This window comes from Panthera uncia, chromosome B1 (genome assembly GCF_023721935.1).
Source record: "Panthera uncia isolate 11264 chromosome B1, Puncia_PCG_1.0, whole genome shotgun sequence".
Taxonomy (NCBI): domain Eukaryota; kingdom Metazoa; phylum Chordata; class Mammalia; order Carnivora; family Felidae; genus Panthera; species Panthera uncia.
The window spans coordinates 122,808,524-122,830,598 of record NC_064811.1 but is presented as its reverse complement, the minus strand read 5'-3'; the positions used below and the strand labels follow the sequence as shown (position 1 = coordinate 122,830,598).

Genomic DNA, 22,075 nt, shown 5'->3' with positions numbered 1-22,075 from the left:
ATTTGATTTCATCAGAATCACAGAACAGGACAAAGGAAGCAGTGATGCTAAAAAGAGCAGTCAAAACACCCGGCACACTCAGCAGCAGTGGGGTTTGTAAGTTAACACGTGGGTAAAGTTGAGAATGAAAGAAAGCGGGGGTATCAAAGGCTTTATGCAGAAAGAATTCAGCCAAGAAAGAACATTCCACCCACCAACGAGAGTGGAAATGCATTCGTCCACATGTGGTATGGCGTTATACAAATGCTGCTGTGTTTTGTTTTTAAATCTTAAGACCTAAATAAAATTATTTCTTCTTGCATTTGTTCTCAATGCCATTACAGGGCAGTATTGTTTCTTTGTGCTCATATGGCTTTTGTGTTACACATGGGAGTATAGGCTAGTATACAAGCCATGTCATCTGATTTTTCTGGAACAGCTGAAAAACCCAGTGATTTTTAAATAGTGGCTACCGGGCACCTGGGTGATTCAGTCGGCTGAGCATCTGACTTCGGCTCAGGGCATGATCTCATCAGTTGATGAGTTCAAGCCTTGCATTGGGCTCTGTGCTGACAGCTCAGAGCATGGAGCCTGCTTCAGATTCTATGTCTCCCTCTCTCTCTGCCCCTCCCCTGCTCATGCTCTCTCTCTGTCTCAAAAATAAACAAACATTAAAAAAAATAAAATAGTGGCAATCGGTTTTTTTTTTTTTTTTTTTTTTTTTACATTTTAACATGAGTAAGACAAACAAAATTATGTTTACAGGTTAACTATGATTCACTGAAAGTCAGCTTGTAATTGGTTACAAAACCTATGCCCATGCCCCACGACCCCCTCAACCCCCCCCCCCAAAAAAAAGTAAAGAACAGTTATTACTTAAAATAGTGTAACCAGGGCACCTGAGTGGCTCAGTGGGTTAAGCAGCCGACTTCAGCTCAGGTCATGATCTCATGGTCCATGAGTTCAAGCCCCGCATCGGGCTCTGTGCTGACCGCTCAAGGCCGGGAGCCTGCTTCAGATTCTGTCTCCCAATCTCTCTGCCCCTTCCCCACTCATATTCATATTCATATTCATATTCATATTCTCTCTCTCTCTCTCTCTCTCTCTCTCTCTCTCTCTCAAAACTGAATAAACATTAAAAAAAAAACAACAGTGAAACCAAATAAGGTGTATGCTGTATAAATGGTAAAGGGAATTCAGAAACCTAAGAAACAAAACTTAGTATTTTAAATATATTAGAAGTAAACATACTTTTTAAGGTTGTATCATAAATCACTGGATAAAAAATATTATTCAACTAATGGTGTTGGTATAATTAGTTAACTACTTGGAAATAGAGAACTATGTCTCATATCAAAATTAATTCCAGATGGATTGAAAGAGTCACGAGTAAAAAATGAAGCCGTAAAAAAGAACAGTTTCATCAGATCTCACAACAGACAATACTTTTTAAGCAAAAAAGAAATGGAAGAAGCCATGAGAACTTCTAAATATCAAAAAATACACAACAGACAAGCTAAAAGACCAACGACAAAGCAGGGAGAAGATGCAATTAATATATAAGAAAAGAAGTAAATACTCCTAATACGTAAAAACACTCTTAAGATTAACCAATTTTCTGCTAAAATCACATATTAGTATTTCCATGGAAAAATGAATAAGGAATATATAGAGAATTCACAAGAGCTTGAGATTGTGAATTGTCCACATTTCTTTAGAGCATTAGAATTTGCTTTGGAAAAAGGGGGGAACTTTTTAAAGTTACCAGGTAACTTTTTAAAAATGTTTTGGTTATTTTACAAACCTCCTGGGATGAGGAAATGAAAGAGCTTATTTTACAACGATAAACATTAAAATAATAAGCCGTGACTAGTTTGGAGAACTAAATACTTTCTTAGAGATTCCAACTCTTCCTCCCTTATTTAAGTAAGGAGATGGGGGTGGGGTGAGGGGGGGGAATACCACCCATGCAAGAAACAAGATTCATATTACACATATACTTGGCAGGAACACCTTTTAAACTGCAATCCTGATGTCCAAGCCTGATACCCAATTGTTCTGTAATCTCTGTTCTTACCCTCCCCTGGTCTACCAACATCCTGCAAGCCCAGATAAAAATGCCATCTCATCCATGAAGCGCCCCCTTACCACTCAATGGTGGTGAAAACAGCACACCCTCCCTTAACTTCTGCACCAAATGTCACCTCTCCCTGTTTGACAACTCACTTGCCTTATCCAACCTCACTCTCCCCCTTTCTCTAAGTCCCTGCAGCCTACCCAAAGAAATGAGAATTCAGCTTTCCCTCCCCCACAGAATCCAGCACCTAACTCCACACCCAGGAGACATCTGTCAGAGGATGAGAGAAGGAAGCCTGTGGCTGCAGTGGCACCAAAAATGACAAAGTTGACGGATACCCTGAGCTACTGTGCAGGGTCACCTATCCATCATCTTCGCACTACCTGGCCAGGAGGGTCATAAGCCACAGTACTCTGGCATGTCACCTCTGAAGCTTGCAGCATCCAGAGAGTAGACAAAAACCTGAGCTGTTCTTGTTTGGCAAGTTGACACAGAGCAAACCATAAATGGGATAATAAGATAAACTGCAACCATGTAGGCCAGGCCCCACTCGAGGCATGGGAAATACACTATCAAGTTCATTTAATCCTCACAAAAACCTTCTGAGACAGGGATCATTAGCCTCATTGTAAAGATCAGCAAATTGAGAGCTGGAGACCATGAATGCCCGAATCCACACAGCTAGCTTACGGGCAGAAATGGGATTCAAACAAGAAGGAATCAGGTCTTCCTGAAAGACTTTCCTGGCACTCCAAGTTGAGACAATAGGGCATGTTCCAGAGCACCTATGCTTACCTCAATTATAGCACTTTTTAGTGTTTTGTTTTGTTTTGGTTTGTTTTGTTTTGTTTTGCATCTCCCCCACACTCAGAGTTGACCATGTCTTGAAGGCCAACTAGTGTTTTAATTCATAGTTGTATACTGGGACTCTTCCCTTATGATAGGTGCTGGTGTTTTATAACTAAAATGAAAAAAATATAATTAAGTCAACATTTTTTTCTGCTTTGTCAAACATAATTTGAGAAATTATTTAAGTAGATTTGCTTTTCACTCATATTCACTCACTGCAGTCATTTACAGAATCTCAGGAAGTCAACTTTTATTAAATATTTAGTCATTAGATATAATCTTGGAAAGAAATATAAAAGAAATTTGGCACAAGGGTCTCTGAAAGGCTGAGGCTGTAAGTTATAATATATGAAATGAACATCTTTTTCAACCCTTCTGGTTACATTTTTTTATTCCAGTGAATAAAATAGTAATCGGCTCTTTCAGACTAGCATTTGAGTTGGCTCGATTATCAATAGTTTAGTTGCATCTGTTTGATATTTGCATGCATGCTGCCACCTGCATGAGGCCACATTTTCATTACTGGATTGTTCCAATATCTACAAGAGAAATCTTAAATTCTCCAATGTAAGTCATAGCAAGTTGGGATATTTCTTACAGAGTTTACACAACGGCCTACTAGGCTCCTATGTCGTTCAGGGCCCATACTAGTTTCCTAATTTGACTAAGTGGCTAATTCGACACTTAATGAGCAATGGCTCTGGATAAAGTGTTGTGCAGACACTAGGGTAAGTGACAAGCCCCTGGGGAAAGGAAAGAGCTGCAGAGGAAGTAAAAGCTGAGTGAGGCTGTGAAGGGAACTCTGAACAGGAACCTCATGTGACACAGCACAGAAGGACCTGTGTCCTACGACGAGAAATGGAATTTTTCCAACAGACAGGAGAACACGGCAAGCATGGAAGAAAATCAGCAGAACCTCCAAGAACCAAGGAATGAGCCCAAACCAAACACATATGATGGAAGGAGAACAAATCCATATGGAGGCCAACAGTAGAAAAGAATAGCTCAGGGCTTTTGAAAAATCCAGCTTGCAAAAACCTAGCAGTTCAGACATGTTAAAACCACAAATTAAACACGTCACTGAGATTCTGGAAACCCGAGAAACTAAGAGTGAACAGAACGGAAACAGCTCCAGTTGAAAGGCAGAGGGTAGGACACACCAGGTGGGGAAGGAGAAGAGAAAGAGAAGATCCACATTCTAACAAGGAAATCTGAAACATTCTGCTGTGGTCAACGTTTAAAGGCTTTTTTTTTTTTTAATCCCCACATAAAAACTGCTTTTTTAAAAAGACCTTTAACTTACATAAAGTTATTTTTAAGTGTCCCAATTAATGAGTGAATAAAAATATAGGTTTGTCAAAACATGATGAAATATTCAAGAAGTACAGATGTAGAAAACCAAGGATCCAGATTACAAACCTTTATACAAACCCTCTTCTAGAATTATCAGTGGAATAGGTTATTTATCAGATACTTTATATATTAAGACAAGAGTGGAGGCCGGTAGTAAAGAAAGCACAGCCTTTTTCTCTTCAACACAGAACAATCTAGATTTAAACACTGAACGTCTAGAGACAGATGCTTACATAGCACACTATATAACCTAGAACATCACCATTCTCTACTCTTTAACATATAAAACTTTGAGTAAAAAAGGCCTTCTCCCTGTGACCCACAAGGACTTGCCTCCTCAAATAGTATCCATAGTATGACAGCCAACACACATACTGTACTGAACAAGAACATATGATAAATCCTTCACAAACTTAAAGACAGTGAACAATGAAGGAATAAAAAAAAGGGGGGACTTCAGGATGGAATCTGGCCATGAAACAACTCAAGGCATAGACTAAAATTATTAAAATAACTTCTTTTAACATGGCAAGCTATTCTGCAAGGTGCTTGCTGGATATATACTCTGAACAAGTACAACATTAGAAACAGGAAAAGTTTTAGAGGGAGAAGGAGTCAGTCAATAGAAAATTCAAGGTTAGAAATGTATAAAAACTCAGTAGGGGGGCACGTGGCTGGCTCAGTTGCTAGAACATAGTCTATCAGGGCTGTGAGGTCAAGTCCCACATTGGGCATGGAGCCTACTTAAAAACAAACAAAAAACAGTAGGGTGGATGGCAAATAAAAAAGAAAATATATTAAGTCATATTCATTTCCCATTTCCATAATATAATCCTCACTCACCACCACCATCATCCAATTAATAAGAAACGGACACTGTTTACATTCAGTACCTGCTAATGAAGTGTTAGAAAACAAACAGTCAAGGTGTTCGAGCTTTAAAACAGCCTAAAGACAAGATCAGAGAAAACAGAATCATAAAATACAAAGTAAAGCAGTCAAATCCTCAAATCTCTCATTTTACAGATAAGGAACTATAAAGCCAATTATCTGCCCAAGGTCACAGGTGTGAAAGGAGACCTCCAGTGTCCTGCTGCAAATCCAGAAGACACAGTCAGCTTCATGGAACTCAGCAAACAATCCAGGAAGAGGACTTAGAGGGTGCCTGACTAATCTCCTCTGAAAACATAGCCCTTCATTAAAAAGGTAAAATAGTATGCTAAAAGGAAATGTATCTAATATTTTAACAAGTCACAGGAGAAATGATTCTTTAAATAGCAACTAAAAAGCTGGCACTCTTTGGGCCCATCTGTATAGCTACAGTCATTGAAGCCACAGAGTTTATTTGTACAAAACCATTTTAATATTTTGCTTAGGAAGATGAAGAAAAAAAAGCTTCACAACCCCAAGCCACTGGTGGGGAGTGGGGAGAATCCAAATGTAAAAACTCTCTTCCCTACCTAAAAGTGATGTTATTCTCTTCCGGGCCAAGCCAAAAAGAGTCAACACATGATTGGTACTTTTTGTCCCTCAGGTGAATGCACAAAATTCAGGAAAGGTTGGTGGAAATTACTTCTCTGGGATAATTTCAAAGCTCATTAGTATTGGAAGTTGCTAAATAGATCTCAGGCTCCCTGTGGTAAAGTCACCAAGTTGTTCCCAGAAATCCTGGCTAACTTCCAGATCCCTGAGTGCGGGCTGTTGTTCACCCACCTCTGAATCCCCGGCACCTATCTCTAACAACACTGGCGCGTTAAGAGAAGCTCAGTAAATCTGTGTTACATTGAAGGAAATTATGTCCCCAAAACCTAATATTCTCTTCCTAGTTTCAACGGCATCATGGTGTAGCGGCATTTCTAATCTTAAACCCTCACATAACGCTACACTCCTCCATAAAACTGAGGCGTATGAGGAAATCAGTGTACTCCTCACAGAGGTAAGATGCTTCTATTCTGAGTGCATGTAAGGTCTGGTTAAAGATATTTTCAAACCTCTATGTGGGAAGGTGTAGCCAAAGATTGCTAGAGGTTTTACTATCCCGTCCAGGTGTTTTTGTTTGGTTTACAATTTCATACCCCCCAAGGGGAAAAAGCACATTTACAACATAAAACAACAGATGGTTTACTCCAGCATCTCCTTCCAAGCCGCCAAATGCGAATCGAGAGGACAGTGAAGCAGCAGAGGGACGTCCATCTTCCACGTACAAGTGTGCTCAAATTAGACACAAACCTTTACGGCTCCAAGTTGCTCTTTTCTGAATTTTTCCAAAGGTTTAATCAGGGTTTCGGTTACACTTAATGCCTAGAGAATGAGAATGATAACAAAAGAACATCGTATTAGGTTTCCAAAGAGGGAAAAAAAAAAAAAGTCAGTATTTCATTTCCCTCTTCCACCCCACCCAGAAATAAAATGAACAACATATTTTAACTACTTTATCTCACGCTGCCAATGCAACCATCAAATGACTTCTAAATTTATTAACACACTGGATCTCCATAAATATTTTCAGGGAAGAGGAGGTGGGGCAATGTGCCAGGGAAATGTGAAACAGTCCCAACACAGCTCTTTCTTCAGGGAAATAGCAAGCCGGTTGTCTTTAAACAACAAAGGGGTCTATCACATTCATTAACAGAACACTTCTGTTGGAGATTTTTTTTCCCTCCCCCTCCTCAGAAATTTACAAGTCAATTACATTCCTTTACTAGTGATCAGACTACATTATGTAAGGACTCAGTTTGTGGCTACAAGTTTACACACTCAGTCTGAATGAAAATTACTCATAAGGATTGAAGGTGTATATGCAAAGCAGAGTCCCTGGAGCTCACAACAAAGTAAATACAGGGCATGCTGGCAAACAGTACAGAAGGAGGTCAATGTGGTAGGAGCCATATACACACTCCAACCACTTGTTCTTCTATTGGCTGCTTTGGGGCTTTTCCTTTGAAGACAAGAACATGCAACAAACAATGCTGAAAATGAAAATCACAGGGAATATTTACCTAACGAAAATGCACTGAAGAGTATGCAGGTGAGTAGTGGTCTTCTCACCCTGTATTTCTGGAAGATCAGAAATATCCAGAATAGAAAAGGAAACTTCACAACACTTTACAAGAAAGTTTCATGCCTCTTTTTACACACACACACACACACACACACACACACACACACACACACACACAAAGGCTTCCAGAAATCCAAGCTTTAAATTACAGAAAAACTAAGTTACTTAGAAAAGTAAAGGATTCTGAATTTAACCAAAAGCTCCTTTGCAATATTCCATTAGATAAGGATTTCTCCCAAAGAAATCCTCAAAAAATGACTATGCCTACTCAAGATAGGGAATCCTCAAAAAATGACTATGCCTACTCGAGATGCCTAGAGTTCGAACTCTCTTCCCCAGGCCACAAATTAGGTTCCACTCACTCCCACTCTGAGAATTTATAACTTAACTATCAAGGAGCTGGGGCAACAGAGAACTAAAAGAAAGAAGAGCAACAACTAGTCAGGGGAAAAGGATCACTTTCAAAATACTACATCCATTTTATCCTCCCTATGTTGTTGACCATGTGACCCACAACAATGGCAAACCAGAAAGCCCTTTGTCCTAAAGAACAGAGCAGGGACAAAGCACATGCCAGGAATCCCAACTACTCAGAACAATATGGAATGCCTCCAGCAGATATGAGAAGTTCTGCCATACGTTTTTAAAGGGCTCCATCTGACACACAACATCTCACAATAATTTAAGGCGCATTTCTATTAGCACCAGTGTCACTGCCTAGCCTACTCCTTTTCCGAATAAACCTACATATAAGTATATATATAAATACATTCTCCAGGGTGGATGGCCCACTCAAGAAAGAAGTCACCCCAGCATGACAGTGCTGGGAACACAGAGGCTAATAAGTGCTCAAGTTCACAGAAGATAGGAGCAGAGATTCAAAATCATGTAAGTCCAAGCTTAACCTTAACCAATGTACAACATCGCAATGAAGTACCAAACAGGACTTCCCCTTTCCAAGCAGTCATCACAATAAACCCTGTATTTCATGAAACAAGTATCTGCTGAGCATTCAGCACCAGGTGCTGGAGACACAACTATGAACAAAGTAAGTACAGTCCCTGCCCTCCTGGAACTTACTGTCTAGCAGGGAAGACATGATGCATACGGGAACATGTAAGAAAACGTGTAGCTGCAAATTCTAGTAATTCCTTCGAATGGTGAACAGAACTAAGGTGAGGAATTTAGTAGAGGATTTATAAGGAAGAAACTACCCAAAGAGAGCTCCATCCAAAAAATGACATTTAATGGCACAAAAACAGACACTCAGATCAATGGAACAGAATAGAGAACCCAGAAATGGACCCACAAACGTATGGCCAACTAATCTTTGACAAAGCAGGAAAGAATGTCCAATGGAATAAAGGCAGTCTCTTCAGCAAGTGGTGCTGGGTAAACTGGACAGTGACATGCAGAAGAATGAACCTGGACCACTTTCTTATACCATACACAAAAATAAACTCAAAATGGATGAAAGACCTAAATGTAAGACAGGAAGCCATCAAAATCCTCGAGGAGAAAGCAGGCAAAAACCTCTTTGATCTTGGCCGCAGCAACTTCTTACTCAACACGTCTCCAGAGGCAAGGGGGAAAAAAGCAAAAATGGGACCTCATCAAAATAAAAACTTCTGCACAGCAAAGGAAACAACAGCAAAACTAAAAGGAAACCAACAGAATGGGAGAAGAAGTTTGGAAATGACATATCAGATAAAGGGTTAGTATCCAAAATTTATAAAGAACTTATCAAACACCACACCCAAAAAACAAATAATGCAGTGAAGAAATGGACAAAAGACATGAATAGACACTTCTCCAAAGAAGACATCCAGATGGCCAACCGACACATGAAAAAATGTTCCACATCACTCATCATCAGGGAAATACAAATCAAAACCACAATGAGATACCACCTTACAACTGTCAGAATGGCTAACATTAACAACTCAGGCAACAACAGATGTTGGCAAGGATGCGGAGAAAGAGGATCTCTTTTGCACTGTTGGTGGGAATGCAAGCTGGTGCAGCCACTCTGGAAAACAGTATGGAGGTTCCTCAAAAAACTAAAAATAGAACTACCCTATGACCCAGCAATTGCACTACTAGGTATTTATCCAAGGGATACAGGTATGCTGTTTGGAAGGGACACATGCACCCCGATGTTTATAGCAGCACTATCAACAACAGCCAAAGTATGGAAAGAGCCCAAATGTCCACTAATGGATGAATGGATAAAGAAGATGTACACACAATGGAGTACACACAATGAAGTATTACTTGGCAATCAAAAAGAATGAAATCTTGCCACTTGCAACTACATGGATGGAACTAGAAGGTATTATGCTAAGCAAAATTAGAGAAAGACAAGCATCATATGACTTCACTCATATGAGGACTTTAAGACACAAAACAGATCAACATAAGGGAAGGGAAGCAAAAATAATATAAAAACAGGGAGGGGGACAAAACATAAGAGACTCTTAACTAGAGAACAGAGGGTTACTGGAGGGGTTGTGGGAGGGGGCTAAATGGGTAAGGGGCATTAAGGAGTAGATACTCCTGAAATCATTGTTGCACTATATACTAATTTAGATGTAAATTTTAAAAATGAGATTAAAAGATGCCAAAAAAAAAAAAAAAGGCAGGGAGGAGAAATGACATTTAAGTGCATATATGAAAGATGAGAAGGAATCAGAGGTGCAGAGAGCAAGGGAAATTGTTTTCAGCCTGAACCCAGCAGAGGTAAAGGCTTGAGGTGAGAAATTTGTATATGACAGGAAATAGCAAAAGGCCAGTGTGGCCGGGACATAAAGAACAGAGAAGTAAATGGAAAGACAGGAGTGAAGGCAAGGGACCAGAACATATAGGACCTTGAGAGCCCAGGGAATGAGTTCTTTCATTTTGGGTATGATGTAAGCCACGGAAGGTTTTTAAGCCAGGCACTAACACAATGATTATTTAGATCTTTTAAAGATTACTCTGGATTCTCTGAGAAAAAGAGATTAGAAGTGAGGAAATATGGAAAGAGAGAAACCTGCCAAGAGGCTTCTAGAATGGTACATATAACAGAGGATGGGGGGCTGGAATAAGGTCATGATAACAAAAATAGAGTTTTCAGAGATATCTGCAGATAGAATCAAAATAACTGGTGATGGACTGAATGTGGGAAAGGTGGGCGTTCCCAGGATCACTCCCAGATTTCTGGCATGAACAACTGAATACCAGAAATACTATTTATTGAAATAGGAAAATTATGAGCAAAAGCAGCTAGGAGCAAGCACTAAGGAATTATGCTAAATCTAAGATACTAGGAGACACCCAAAAGATAGTAAAACATCTAAATGCCCACGTGAAGAATCCTGAAAAGATGGTTCCAAATTTCTAAGGTGGGAGGAGATGAGATGGTGCCCATGCATGGGTGTTGACCTGTCACAGGAGGAGGGATCTGTCCCTCCCGTGTAATAACAAGTAAGAACACAAGTACTGTATCAATACAAATGAGTGTGAAGATCTCATGAAGAGAGGCTGGGAGTTGCTACCTGATGGTTATTTTTTCCATGAAATACAAGGCAAGATCACGTACAAGAGAGGTTGAGCACGGGAAAAAGTTTGAATAGTGAGGAGAATGAAGGAAAATATCATTACAAACCGTGAGCAGAGCACTTCCTAGAGAAACATGAACATTACTAGGCAGGGCTACAGGCCATTTGAAATAACTGAGCAGCAGTTTGGGAAGACATCCATCTGCCTTGCTGTGCGATTTTCTCTAGCAATGCAGGGAGTGAGTGAGCAGTTAGGTTTAACCAAGGTAAGAGTATTTCCAGGACATGTGAACATATCAGCATAGTACTGATGTGGTGTGCACAGCACAGGCAAGTTGCACAGGTGAGGGAGCTGACTGGGTAAAAGAGATTTCTGGAAGGGGATAAAACAGAGCCCGAAATAGGACATACGAGTTCTCCAGGCAAAGAGTAAGGATACACTTGATCTCAGCCAAAAGGCTGAGAAGCGATGTCAAAGAGTAAGGATAAAGGGGAGAGGAAAACAGCAATTTCAGGGCATACACCTGCAAGCAATTCAGTGTCACTAATGCAGCTGAAAATCAGCAGAGGAGGCTGAGGAGATCCAATGGGCCCCAGGAGCCATCAGAATAGGATCTAGGAAATGTTCAGTAAATGCTAGATACAGGCATTAATAACACAGACACAGAAAGGCCTTTTAAAATGCAAGTCCTAAAAGTTCATCGTGTGGCGTAAACACCATCCTTTACAAAAGGGGGCCCACAAAGACTACACACAAGTAATTTTAGGTCATTAAATGTGTCCTTCACTTGGATAATTAACGTGATGCAGCATGTGTCTGACTCCCAAGGTCTAACTCTTTTTCCCAAGGAAAACAGTATGAGAGATTTCTTACTGTTTGCAAGTTAACAAGCAAATTTCCAGAATAAGAAAGGAGTTGCTGTCTTATCACTATGTCCAACTCTTTCATAAAACTTTTTTGATTAAAAAAAACTTTAATTTAAAATTCATTACCAATTTTTTCTTTTAAAATCTGGTTATGTACCTTCTGAACTGAGCCTTAAGCATTCTATTCAATAAACAAAACAAGAGAAGCTACTCAACGTTTCAGTAAGGCACTGGTGGTTGAGCAAGAAGGATTGTTTTCTTCTTCCTCTCAAAATAGACTAGACACTCCATGGAATCTCTCAGTTCCTTTTAAAAATTTCACAGAAGTATTATATAATATTTGTTAGGAATAAGTGTTACTGAAATGTTCTAATGCCAAAACATGATTCTTCCCCAGAGACAAATGAATACCAAATCAAGGATGGCTCCTAAACCCTAAAGAAAATTTCTGGTGGTAACAGTTCCCCAATTTAAAAGAGACAGCTGAAAGTAATACTATGGAGAAAAGCTTTCAAATACTAATACAGTAGAAATCAGGTAATTTAAAGAGAGAAAGAAAAAGCAAATAGAGAATGTGATTTTATATTCCACCTATAAGATTATGTAACCATATTATTCCCCATAAAATACTTGAACTAGCCACAATAAGAAATCAGAAAAGGCTTTGACTAATGAGCCTTGAAAAGGGTTTGGATAGTCTTGCTTAGAAACAGAATGCATCTACATGAATATAAAATGTGTTGATTTACCAGATGCTTTCACTTTAGGGCAGGAGTCAGCCAACTTTTTATATAAAAGGCTGGGTAGTAAATACTTTAGGCTTTGCAGTCATATAGCCTCAGTTGCAACCACCCAACTCTTCCATTGTAGCCCAAAAGCAGTCATAAACAGTATATAAGTGAATGAGCACAGCTGTATTCCAGCAAAAATGTATTTACAAATACAGGAGGTGAGGTGGGCGTGGGCCATGGCTGGCTCAACTCTGCGTGAGAGAATCATCCTGAGTACATCCCAAGATGTTCTACTTACTCTTCTCTGGTTGCATATTTCTTTTCTTTTCTTCTTTTTTTTCTTTCTTTCTTTTTTTTTTTCTTTTTAAGTAGGCTTCACTCCCAGTGCAGAGCCCAATGCAGGGCCTGAATTCAGGAACCTGAGATCAAGATCTGAGCTGAGATCAGGAGTCGAACTTTTAACCAACAGAACCACCCAGGCGCCCCAGTGTATATTTTAATATACATTTACTATATTTGCAGGGGAACAAAATTTGGGAGGAAAGCTTGAATGTTGCATGAGAGAATCATAGTTCAAGTAGCTGTCCAGCTGAAAAGAGGGATTTACAACTGAGGTTATAGATTTGCATGGGATAAGTAAGCCAGTGGGTTTCAGCGTTGAAAAGCAACTGTGCAAGCATTAAAAAAAAAAAAAAAAAAAACTATCTTAACAATTTATATGAATTTATAGCGGGCTTTAATAAGGGCTTTAGTCCCTAAAAATGAGTTAACTGAATGTTCAGCATGAGTCAAAAGAGTCCTAAGTTGCCCTAGAAAAGAATGAACTCATACATTGGCTATGTACAAACCAAACAAGCCAATCATTCAACGGTGTCCCGTGAGATCAGAATCTATCTCAATAGTATGGATATTGCATTTTAAAAAAGACATTTTCTAACTGGGGTAAAGCAAGAATGTGCCCAGAATGCTAAAACAATGTAGGAGGAACAAGAAAACCAGAGGCATTCAATAGAATTGGGGAGGAAGAGAATATTTAGAGGAAACATGAAAGCTGCCTATAAACATTTAAACAGATGCTAAGTGAAAGAAGGAAAAAAGCATTCTGATTTGCTTAAAGAAGACAAAATCAGGTCTAATGGGAAGAAGCTGTAATGCAGATTTGGGGTTTGCTCCCAAGGGGAGCTCAGTAAGACCTGCATGGACCAGGCAAAGTCTGACCTCTAGCTCCTTTCCCATCAACAAGTACAATCTAGGTGACCAATGCCCAGGGACACTCTATCACAGAGGCCTGCAGGAGGAAAAGCTGGCCTAGGAGACCTCTGGGGTCTCATCCAGCTCTAGGATTCTATGTGAGGTGGGAGAAGCAGAAATGCAAGCCACATTTCAGTGTTGAATGGCAAATCACAGAATCCATTAAAACTTCACAATTCAAGTAAAAGAATGACACTATTTTATAACAGCCTGGGGGATTAAAATATTTCCAACTAGTCAGGTCTGACTGAAATCCCTTTCATTAGACATCTGGATGTGAGAACTTCAATGGCTAAAAGGAAAACAGAAGGTAAGGTGATATCTCTGCCTGCCCCCACAGTTCAAGCAGTAGCTGAGAAATCTGTTGGCAATGACAGCTACCCAGCAGACCATCAGACTCTACTTTGGGCTGGGGAAGAACCTCTGCTGCTGTTTTAAGGCTGCCCATTTGAGGGCAGGCTAAGTTCTGATGTTCTAATTCTAAAGAGAATGGGGCTTGGGGTTAGAAACCCATATTCAGTAAAAAGGTAAAACTACATTCTATGAGATCTTTAAGAGTTTTTTAAAGTCTCAATCTAAATAATACAGTGAATATGTCAGTGTAAGTACTAAACCACGCCCTTCTGATCACTTAGTACTAACAAGGATAGACTGAGTCTAATGAAACAGAAGGAATTATGTCTGTTCCCCATGGCCCTTGTTATTTTAAGCCTAGATTCCAAGTGTTCTTGACCCCAGAGGAATGTATAATCTGAGAGCAAAGGAGAATTTCCACTATTTTCTCCCATGACCTTCCAGATACTTCCCATTTCATTAGACTAAATGGAAAACTCTACTTTCCAACTCCAATATCAAGAATAACAGCAAAGATACATCACAGAACATGTTTCTTACTTTTTCTTGAAACAGAACCTCAGGATATAACACTATATATATGATATATATATCATATATATATGATATATATAAAATTATATTTATATTTCTGAACATAAGAAATATTTTTCCCAAAATTGTCAGAGGGACTTAACCCTACATAAGAATTCTCAGAGTCTCCTTAAGGAGTGTGCTTTCCATTATTTTGATCAACAAGGGACTGTTTGAGGAAACAGTCCTCAGCCTGAAACAGCCCCCATCACACCTAGTTTCAGATACTTGCAGTTTACAAAGAGTTCTGGGTTACAAAAACAAGTGGAAGCTAAGAAATTTAAGAGCTTTAGTTATTCTGGAGAAAACCTCAAATTCTAAGTGTTTGGTGTTTTTATAAAGATCACTTTAAAAGAAACAAGGCAGTAGTTAATAGTAAGTCATGAAAATACATCTGTCTTATAAAATCTGTAAAAGATATCGTCCAAATGTGCTACACATGGGTATCTGTAGCTTGAGATAAAATATTGAAAGAAAGCAGCAGAAAGAGATTTTTCAAAGGTGCTGTATCAGAAAGAATTCAGACAGATGTGGCCATGACATACTCTGGAAAGTTGTGCCAAAAGATTCAGAATGTCTCAGTGATAAACATACTAATGTAAAAGTCGTCAAGACTTGGAATAACTTTTTTATGAAATAAGTGGGGGAAATTTTTCCAAAGTATACATTAATCATTTGATTTTAAAATATAGCCACATACTTAATTCACTAAATAATGAAAGTAGGCATGTGATTATCTAGTAGATATACATATGCATACCTACAAGTATGTACATTCAAGCCATCCAAAAACATTTTTGTTTCATCTTCTCATGGGAAAATGATGTTGCATAGAGTCAGGCATAAACATTATATGTAGTGGATCTCTGTCCTTCTGGGATACGCACCACTTGAAACACCTTCCTATGTTTGAGAATTCTCCTAACATATGAGGCACAGCCCAACTTCCACTATGGAAGCTGGAAATGACAGACATTTGCTCTCCTAGCCATCTTGTAGTGAGGTAGTGGGACCCGGCCAGAGTGCCACTAATCAGATTCTGCCAGCCCAGACTTTGATTCGGAAGCCAGTGCTTACAGAAACTAGTGACCAGAGATTCTGGTGAGTAGTAGCAACTCATTTGCAAAAGTAGAAGTTCTACAACCACCACCAGGGGCAGCGGTATTGTTGGTGAATGTTCTGTTGTCTACACCCCGTGGCAAGGGTGGTGACTATCTTCTCCAAACCCAGCTCTGCAGTGCAACTCTGGGCATCTTTCTCAGTTCTCAGAACCATATGAAGATACCACAAGCTACTGAACAGTCTTTAAATAAATTCCCTTTCTGTTCAGAAGACTCAGACCTTGCAACTGAGGACAGACTAACACAGGATTCACATTTCTTTAAAATTTCCGAACTGTACGCAATCGTGTCAAAATGCTTTCAGTACTATCCATCTCAATTCCCAAACAAGATTTTTCTCCTGATTAAACCAAATAATTTTTTATTAATTAGATTATTTCCCATTCACACTCATCCTTTGCTACCCCCCTTTTTCTCTATCTAGCCAGTCTTTCTCTGGACTGTGCTTTCTCCCATCAACTCAGACTCAAGTTATAATAGGAAAACTGAAATGCACAATAAAGCCCTCCCATTTTTTAATACCTAAAATTATAAGAGAAAGAAGTCAGAAGACTCTGATGCTGAGAAAAAAAACAAAAACATTTCATTGGTGTGCTAAAAGAGCCCAGCCCCAGTGACAAATAAGAGGCCAACATTCTCTCATTTGGGCTCAGACCCAACCATTTCTGTTTTTCGACCATAAAAGAAACAATTCTCTTTTGTTACCTGAATATTCTCAACTTTAAAGAAGGAATAATGCTTGTTCGCTCTACCTACTTAACACAAGCAAAAAAAAAAAAGGAAGGGAATGCCACACGAGAAGCAATTTTAACTTCCAAATAAATCCCTGGATATTATTTTATTTGTGAGCACAGCTCAAGCTAAGCTAATCCTTCTGGTAGAAAAAACTAATGTAAAAACAAAATTAAATTTTAGAGTGTTGATACCTCAAACTTATCAGCTAAGAACTGGTAAGAACCTTAATAAACCCATGTACAAAGGTCTGAGACATAGGTACAGAGGTGCTATAAATTAATTCTACAGAGTTTAAACCTGAAAATTAAAAGCCAATTAATATAAAATGGTTCCTTGAACATCTGATTCTTTTAAACCACAGCAGTCCAATTTAACAGTCTGGAAATTATAATTTGTAAAATATATATTCCAAATTCACTAGATCAGTCACCACACTTTTGTTTTCTTCTGAAAGGCCAAGAATAAAAAGTCCTCCAATGAGAGTTTTTGTCAACTTTCAATTGTAAACTCTGAACAGAGCCTTAATAAAACAAGAGTATTTGAGCTAATTTCTGACAATTTCTGCTCCCTGGCTTAATTACCTGAATATCTGGCCATAAACTGGCTCTCAAAAAACAAACAAACAAACAAACAAAAAGGCCACTGAATCACAAAAAATTTAAGCTTCCCTTAATGTCTATGTTCTACAAATGTATTAGTGTTTAGCTGAAGAGGGGAAAAAAAAAAAAAAAGGAAGCTTGCATCAATTGTGAAGGCCTTTCATTAAAGGTTGCCCTTTTACTCCAATTATTTAAATCCAGTAGATTCAACCAGTAAAGATTTGTATTATTCTTTGGAAAAAGTAAGAATCTTCAAACAAAGATTAGGTATATTAGGAATGAGTTAACCTAATAAGGACATGCAGAGATTTAACCTTTATCTTCTTTCCCTCTGTGCATGATGGACAGTAAAGATCTAGCTTCTTTTTTTTTTCTTTTACTAAATACTTGGGCAGAACATTGTTGAGAAGGAATAAGACGCCACAAAAGCAAGTGAAATAGGAGCCTGACAGAAAGCTGCAAAAGTATCATGAGAGAATTTGAAATTATAATTTTTATCTTTAAATGAGAGAAATTGTAATTTCTGAAGCGAATGGTACAAGTCAGTGGCATAGCTAGAAATGGAACCTCATGAATCAGGCAATAAATTTTCAATCAAGAAAACATGAGAGGGGTGCCTGGGTGGTACAGTCAATTAAGCTTCCAACTCTTGATCTCAGGTCATGATCTCACAGTTCACGGGTTCAAGCCCAGCATCACGTTCTGCACTGATGGCATGGAGCCTGCTTGGATTCTGTCTCTCCTTCTCCCTGCCCCTCCCCTGCTTGTGGGCACACACACTCTCTCTCCGTCTCTCAAAGTAAATAATTGAACTTAAAAAAAGAAAAGAAAACCTGATAGAAATAGAGAGAAAGAGATGGGTGGGGATCTGTTCAGAAAAGAACACCTATACATTTGGCCAAAAGCAAAGACACTGATCTCCGGCCCTTCTGTACCTGGGCTACTTGAGTGGCTGAGAGAAGGAGGGTGTCAGACAGAAAGGCTCTCATTCTCCACTAAGCAGCCAGCAGCTGAGCACCTCATCCTGACAAGTGCCTAATCCCTCACTAACTCTAGCATTCTCGGGTGCTAGAACACTGCCCAGCTCCTGGGGCACCTGGGTGGCTCAGTCAGTTGAGTGTCCAACTTTGGCTCAGGTCATATCATGGTTCATGGGTTCGAGCCCCACGCGGGGCTCTGTGCTTGTGTGGAACTTGCTTTAGATTCTCCTTCCCTCTCTCTGCCCCTCCCCTGCTTGTTCTTGCTCTCACATGCATACGCACTCTCTCTCAAATAAATAAACAAACACTGCTCAGCTCCCAACATTCAAAAATACTTGTTTTATGAAGCAGTAGGATTCTCACACAAATTTAGATAACGTAAAGAATGGAGTTTCTATATGAATTCCACATTCCCTGCTGATGGCAACAATGGCAACTATGAACACCTATGCTGCGTCTCCTGTACATATTATCTTCATTCAAAACAGTCTGTTTCTGTGTTACACCAGGTCCTCTAAGAACCAGACACCGCCACAAGATTAGAAATGCCAGAAATTTATTAGGGGGAATGTCTATGAGAAAAAGGGGGGGGGGCGGGGGTAATCAGGGAGACAGTGATGCAGATCTCATCCCAGTGGAAGGAGACAGGGAGGGGAGGAAGGCTGCAAGGTTGGATAGACATGCATTAGACTGCAGTGCAGTGCAGTGAAGGAAAGTTCAGCAAGGCCATCGGGGACTCCTTGAGTCAAGGCTGCCTGTCAGAGGACTCCAGAGTCCCCAGTAATGAGCTGCTTTAGTACCCCCGCTGTCTCGGTCCTGGCTGGGGGCAGACTGTAGGAGGTGTGGCCTTCACTCTAACACAGTAATGGAACACATAGCAACAGCTAGGCCCAATGGTCCTTACACTCCCGGCAGTGGGCGATCTGAGAGGTGCCCGTCTGCCACTGCTTCCTAAGTCCATGTTCTTCCCACTATATGGCCATGGCCACTGGTCTACTCCTGGACCTCTAGTAATGCCCACCACCATTCAAGTTCTGTATTTCATTCAATCTAACATGCCACTAAGAAGACGACACTCCACTTTTCTATATGGTATTATGGAAAAAATATGGAAACCTTGATTTAAACTTTTACATTTATTGAAAAAGTTCTTTGACAGATTTTTATCCTGTATGCCTCTTGTGTATACATAAACAAAAAACAAAATATATTTAAGATATTTCTAAAACTTCTTCAGAGTCCAGCTCTCCTGAATCACTTTTCATCTCACTCACTGATATCTAGTTTTGCCCACACATTGTTCTTTTTTCCTTTGTGCCATCAAGAATAGTGGAGGATGCCTTATTTCTTGAAGTGGTACTCCACTATAGGACACAGAATTTTCTTCCAAGATGATAGCATCCACTTTCTAGGTATTTCCTGATGCTGGAACTCCTTTGACCTAACCAGAAGGCCTTAATGGCAGGTCTTCTAACTGCTACCAGGATTCATATTTCTTCCTCAAGTGGCCAAGTGGTTTGTTGATTGAAATGTTGAGCTACAGTTATCCAAACAGCCAGGAGAAATAAAAACAGGAGCACCTGGGTGGCTCAGTCAGTTAAGAGTCCAGCTCTTGGTTTCGGCTCAGGTCATGATCTCATGGCTTTGTGGGTTCAAACCTCACATTGGGCTCTGCACTGATGACGTAGAGCCTGCATGGATTCTGTCTCCTATCTCACTGCCCTTCCCTCACTTGCACTGTCTCTCCCACAAATAAACTTTAAAAAAACAAACAAACAAACAAAAAAAACAAAGAAAGAATAAAATTCACATTTCTTCAAGACTCCTGCCTGGCAGACAGCAGATAAGCAGATATAAGGATAAATTTCCATTCCCCGCCATGTTCAAAGGTGGAGGGAAGGTTGGTAATCTTACAAGGAGCTACAGGCAAAGAATAATGTTGTTAGGATACCAAGAGATAGGAAGATAGGAGAAAGATTCTCTTTTCATCGCTGTCACCAACTTATGTTCTGAAGTGACATGGATCAAATCACTTCACTGAATTCCAGTTGTTTTGTTTTTTTGGGTTTTTTTTTTTTTTTGGTCAATAAAAGGGTTAAAAGTTTCCCTAAGTTCTCTCTCAACTCTTTGTTTTAGGAGCCAAGGCCATACCTTTGAGTACTTCATGACTGGATCTGACAAAAATATTTTCCTCATGCAACTGCAGACTCAGCTGAACTTAATTCTCACTATTGGAACCACTCCTCTAGATAAGACAATGAAATGAGGGGGCTGGTCACATTCTGGTGTCTGTTGTTGGTGTGCATGGATGTGTGCTGGGGATGGGTTGAGGAGTCCTTGTCTACTCTGCTCTTTCGTGTCAGTAATAAGGGGTTTAATCAGAAAAGCGGATTCCTCAGAAGCGGACAAGAACAAAGCCCAAGATATGAAATATAGGAAACATTAAGTTTCAATAGGGAAGTAGAATCTGACGATGACAAGGCTTCGAGACCACAGATGACTATGAGTCACCAAGAGAGGGCACTGAGTCATGAGCAAGGCCTCCCACGTAATGGGGTCCACCAAGGAGCCCAATCATCTTGCCTAAATCATCCTCACTCATTTTAGAATTCTGATTTATTCGAGTCAGTTCTGACTATAACCTCTATAGGATTCTGAGTAAAAGTCCAACTTTCAAAAAGTATATTCCTAGGAAACACGTTTCACAATGACATCTGTATCTGACTGAATTAATAATGAGTTTACAAGGGTAAAAAACGGATTTATGTGAACAAAACAGTGTTGTCAAATTGTAAGGGTCAGTTCCAAGGAGAAAAATTCTTTATAAAGTTAGGTCACTGACAACTTTTAAACTAAACTGAGAAATGTTCTCACAAATAAGTTCAAGATGGATTTTTTTCCCCACCTGAATATGCCTTCCAATAGAACTGTGCACGCGTGCGCGCACACACACACACACGCACACACACGTCACTTTAACTGTAAAAGAACTGGTTAAAATCAGTTTGATATACCATATGAAATATAATATTTACAGTAAGATTAAAGTAAAGGCACAGTCTTTCCAGTGGCATGGAATGCCTTAGGTACCCAGCACATTACAAGAACTCAAAGTAATGCTAAACACGAACACTAAAATTCCTAACAGCATAAACCTATTTTAAAAAAAAAAAAAAAAAAAACACTAGCTATAGTTCAAAATCCTTTGGAAACGGTATATAAAAGCTGAGGTTTTTAAAGTCTGTTTTATTTTAACCTCCTGGTAAACAGAAAGTCATCAAAAACCAATTTGTAGTGTTTCCAACTTTCAGACATCTCTAGCTCCAAGGTCAGGAGGTTCCAATTTAAGCATGCTTCACAATAACCTGGAGGGGTTATTAAAACACAGACTGATGGGCTGTACCCCAGAGTTTCTGATTCAGTAGGTTTAGGGTGGGGTCCGAGAGTTAGCATATCCAGCATGGTCCCAGGTGATGCTGATGCTGCTGGACCAGAGACCTAGCTTTGGGAACCACTGTCCTATGGTACTTAAGACAAAAATAGCATGAAAATTTCTCCCAAAAGATAAAAGATACTTAGTTCATTTTAACCAACACACGTCATTTTAAAAGTATCAGGAAATACTTTTGAAAGAAAAAAAACAGGAAGTTTTAGAGCAAAAATCAGTATCAAAAACCCCAAAAGAGCTAGAAATCACTTAAGATACTTGACACAATGAAAGACCAATGAAGAAGGAGTGATGCAAATTGGCAAGCACTGAGGAAACATCCACTGTGTCTTGCCTGGAACCACCTAAGCTATTGACAAAAGCCTTTGGTACTGAGAAGCCCAGTGGCTTCTTTATTGGGGCATAAGCTCAGGGCAAATCACCTAACAAGTGTTCCCTATCCTGGTGTTTTCACAAAAGTGAAATCTGTGGTGGAGAAAAACATGAGGAGGAGGAAGGAAAAGGGGGAGGAGGAGGAAGGAAAAGGGGGAGGAGGAGGAAGGAAAAGGGGGAGGAGGA

The 22,075-nt window shown here is 39.6% G+C and overlaps 1 protein-coding gene across 3 annotated transcripts in view; it reads right to left on the bottom strand.

Annotated features, from left to right (window-relative positions):
• The window catches only part of ARHGAP10 (Rho GTPase activating protein 10), a 322,588-nt gene that overhangs the window by 212,332 nt on the left and 88,181 nt on the right, over nt 1-22,075 (bottom strand). For all 3 annotated transcript variants that reach the window (XM_049632246.1, XM_049632248.1, XM_049632247.1), the window contains exon 4: nt 6,488-6,559. In XM_049632246.1, coding sequence (XP_049488203.1) covers nt 6,488-6,559 — 72 coding nt within the window. The remainder of the gene's footprint in view (nt 1-6,487; nt 6,560-22,075) is intronic.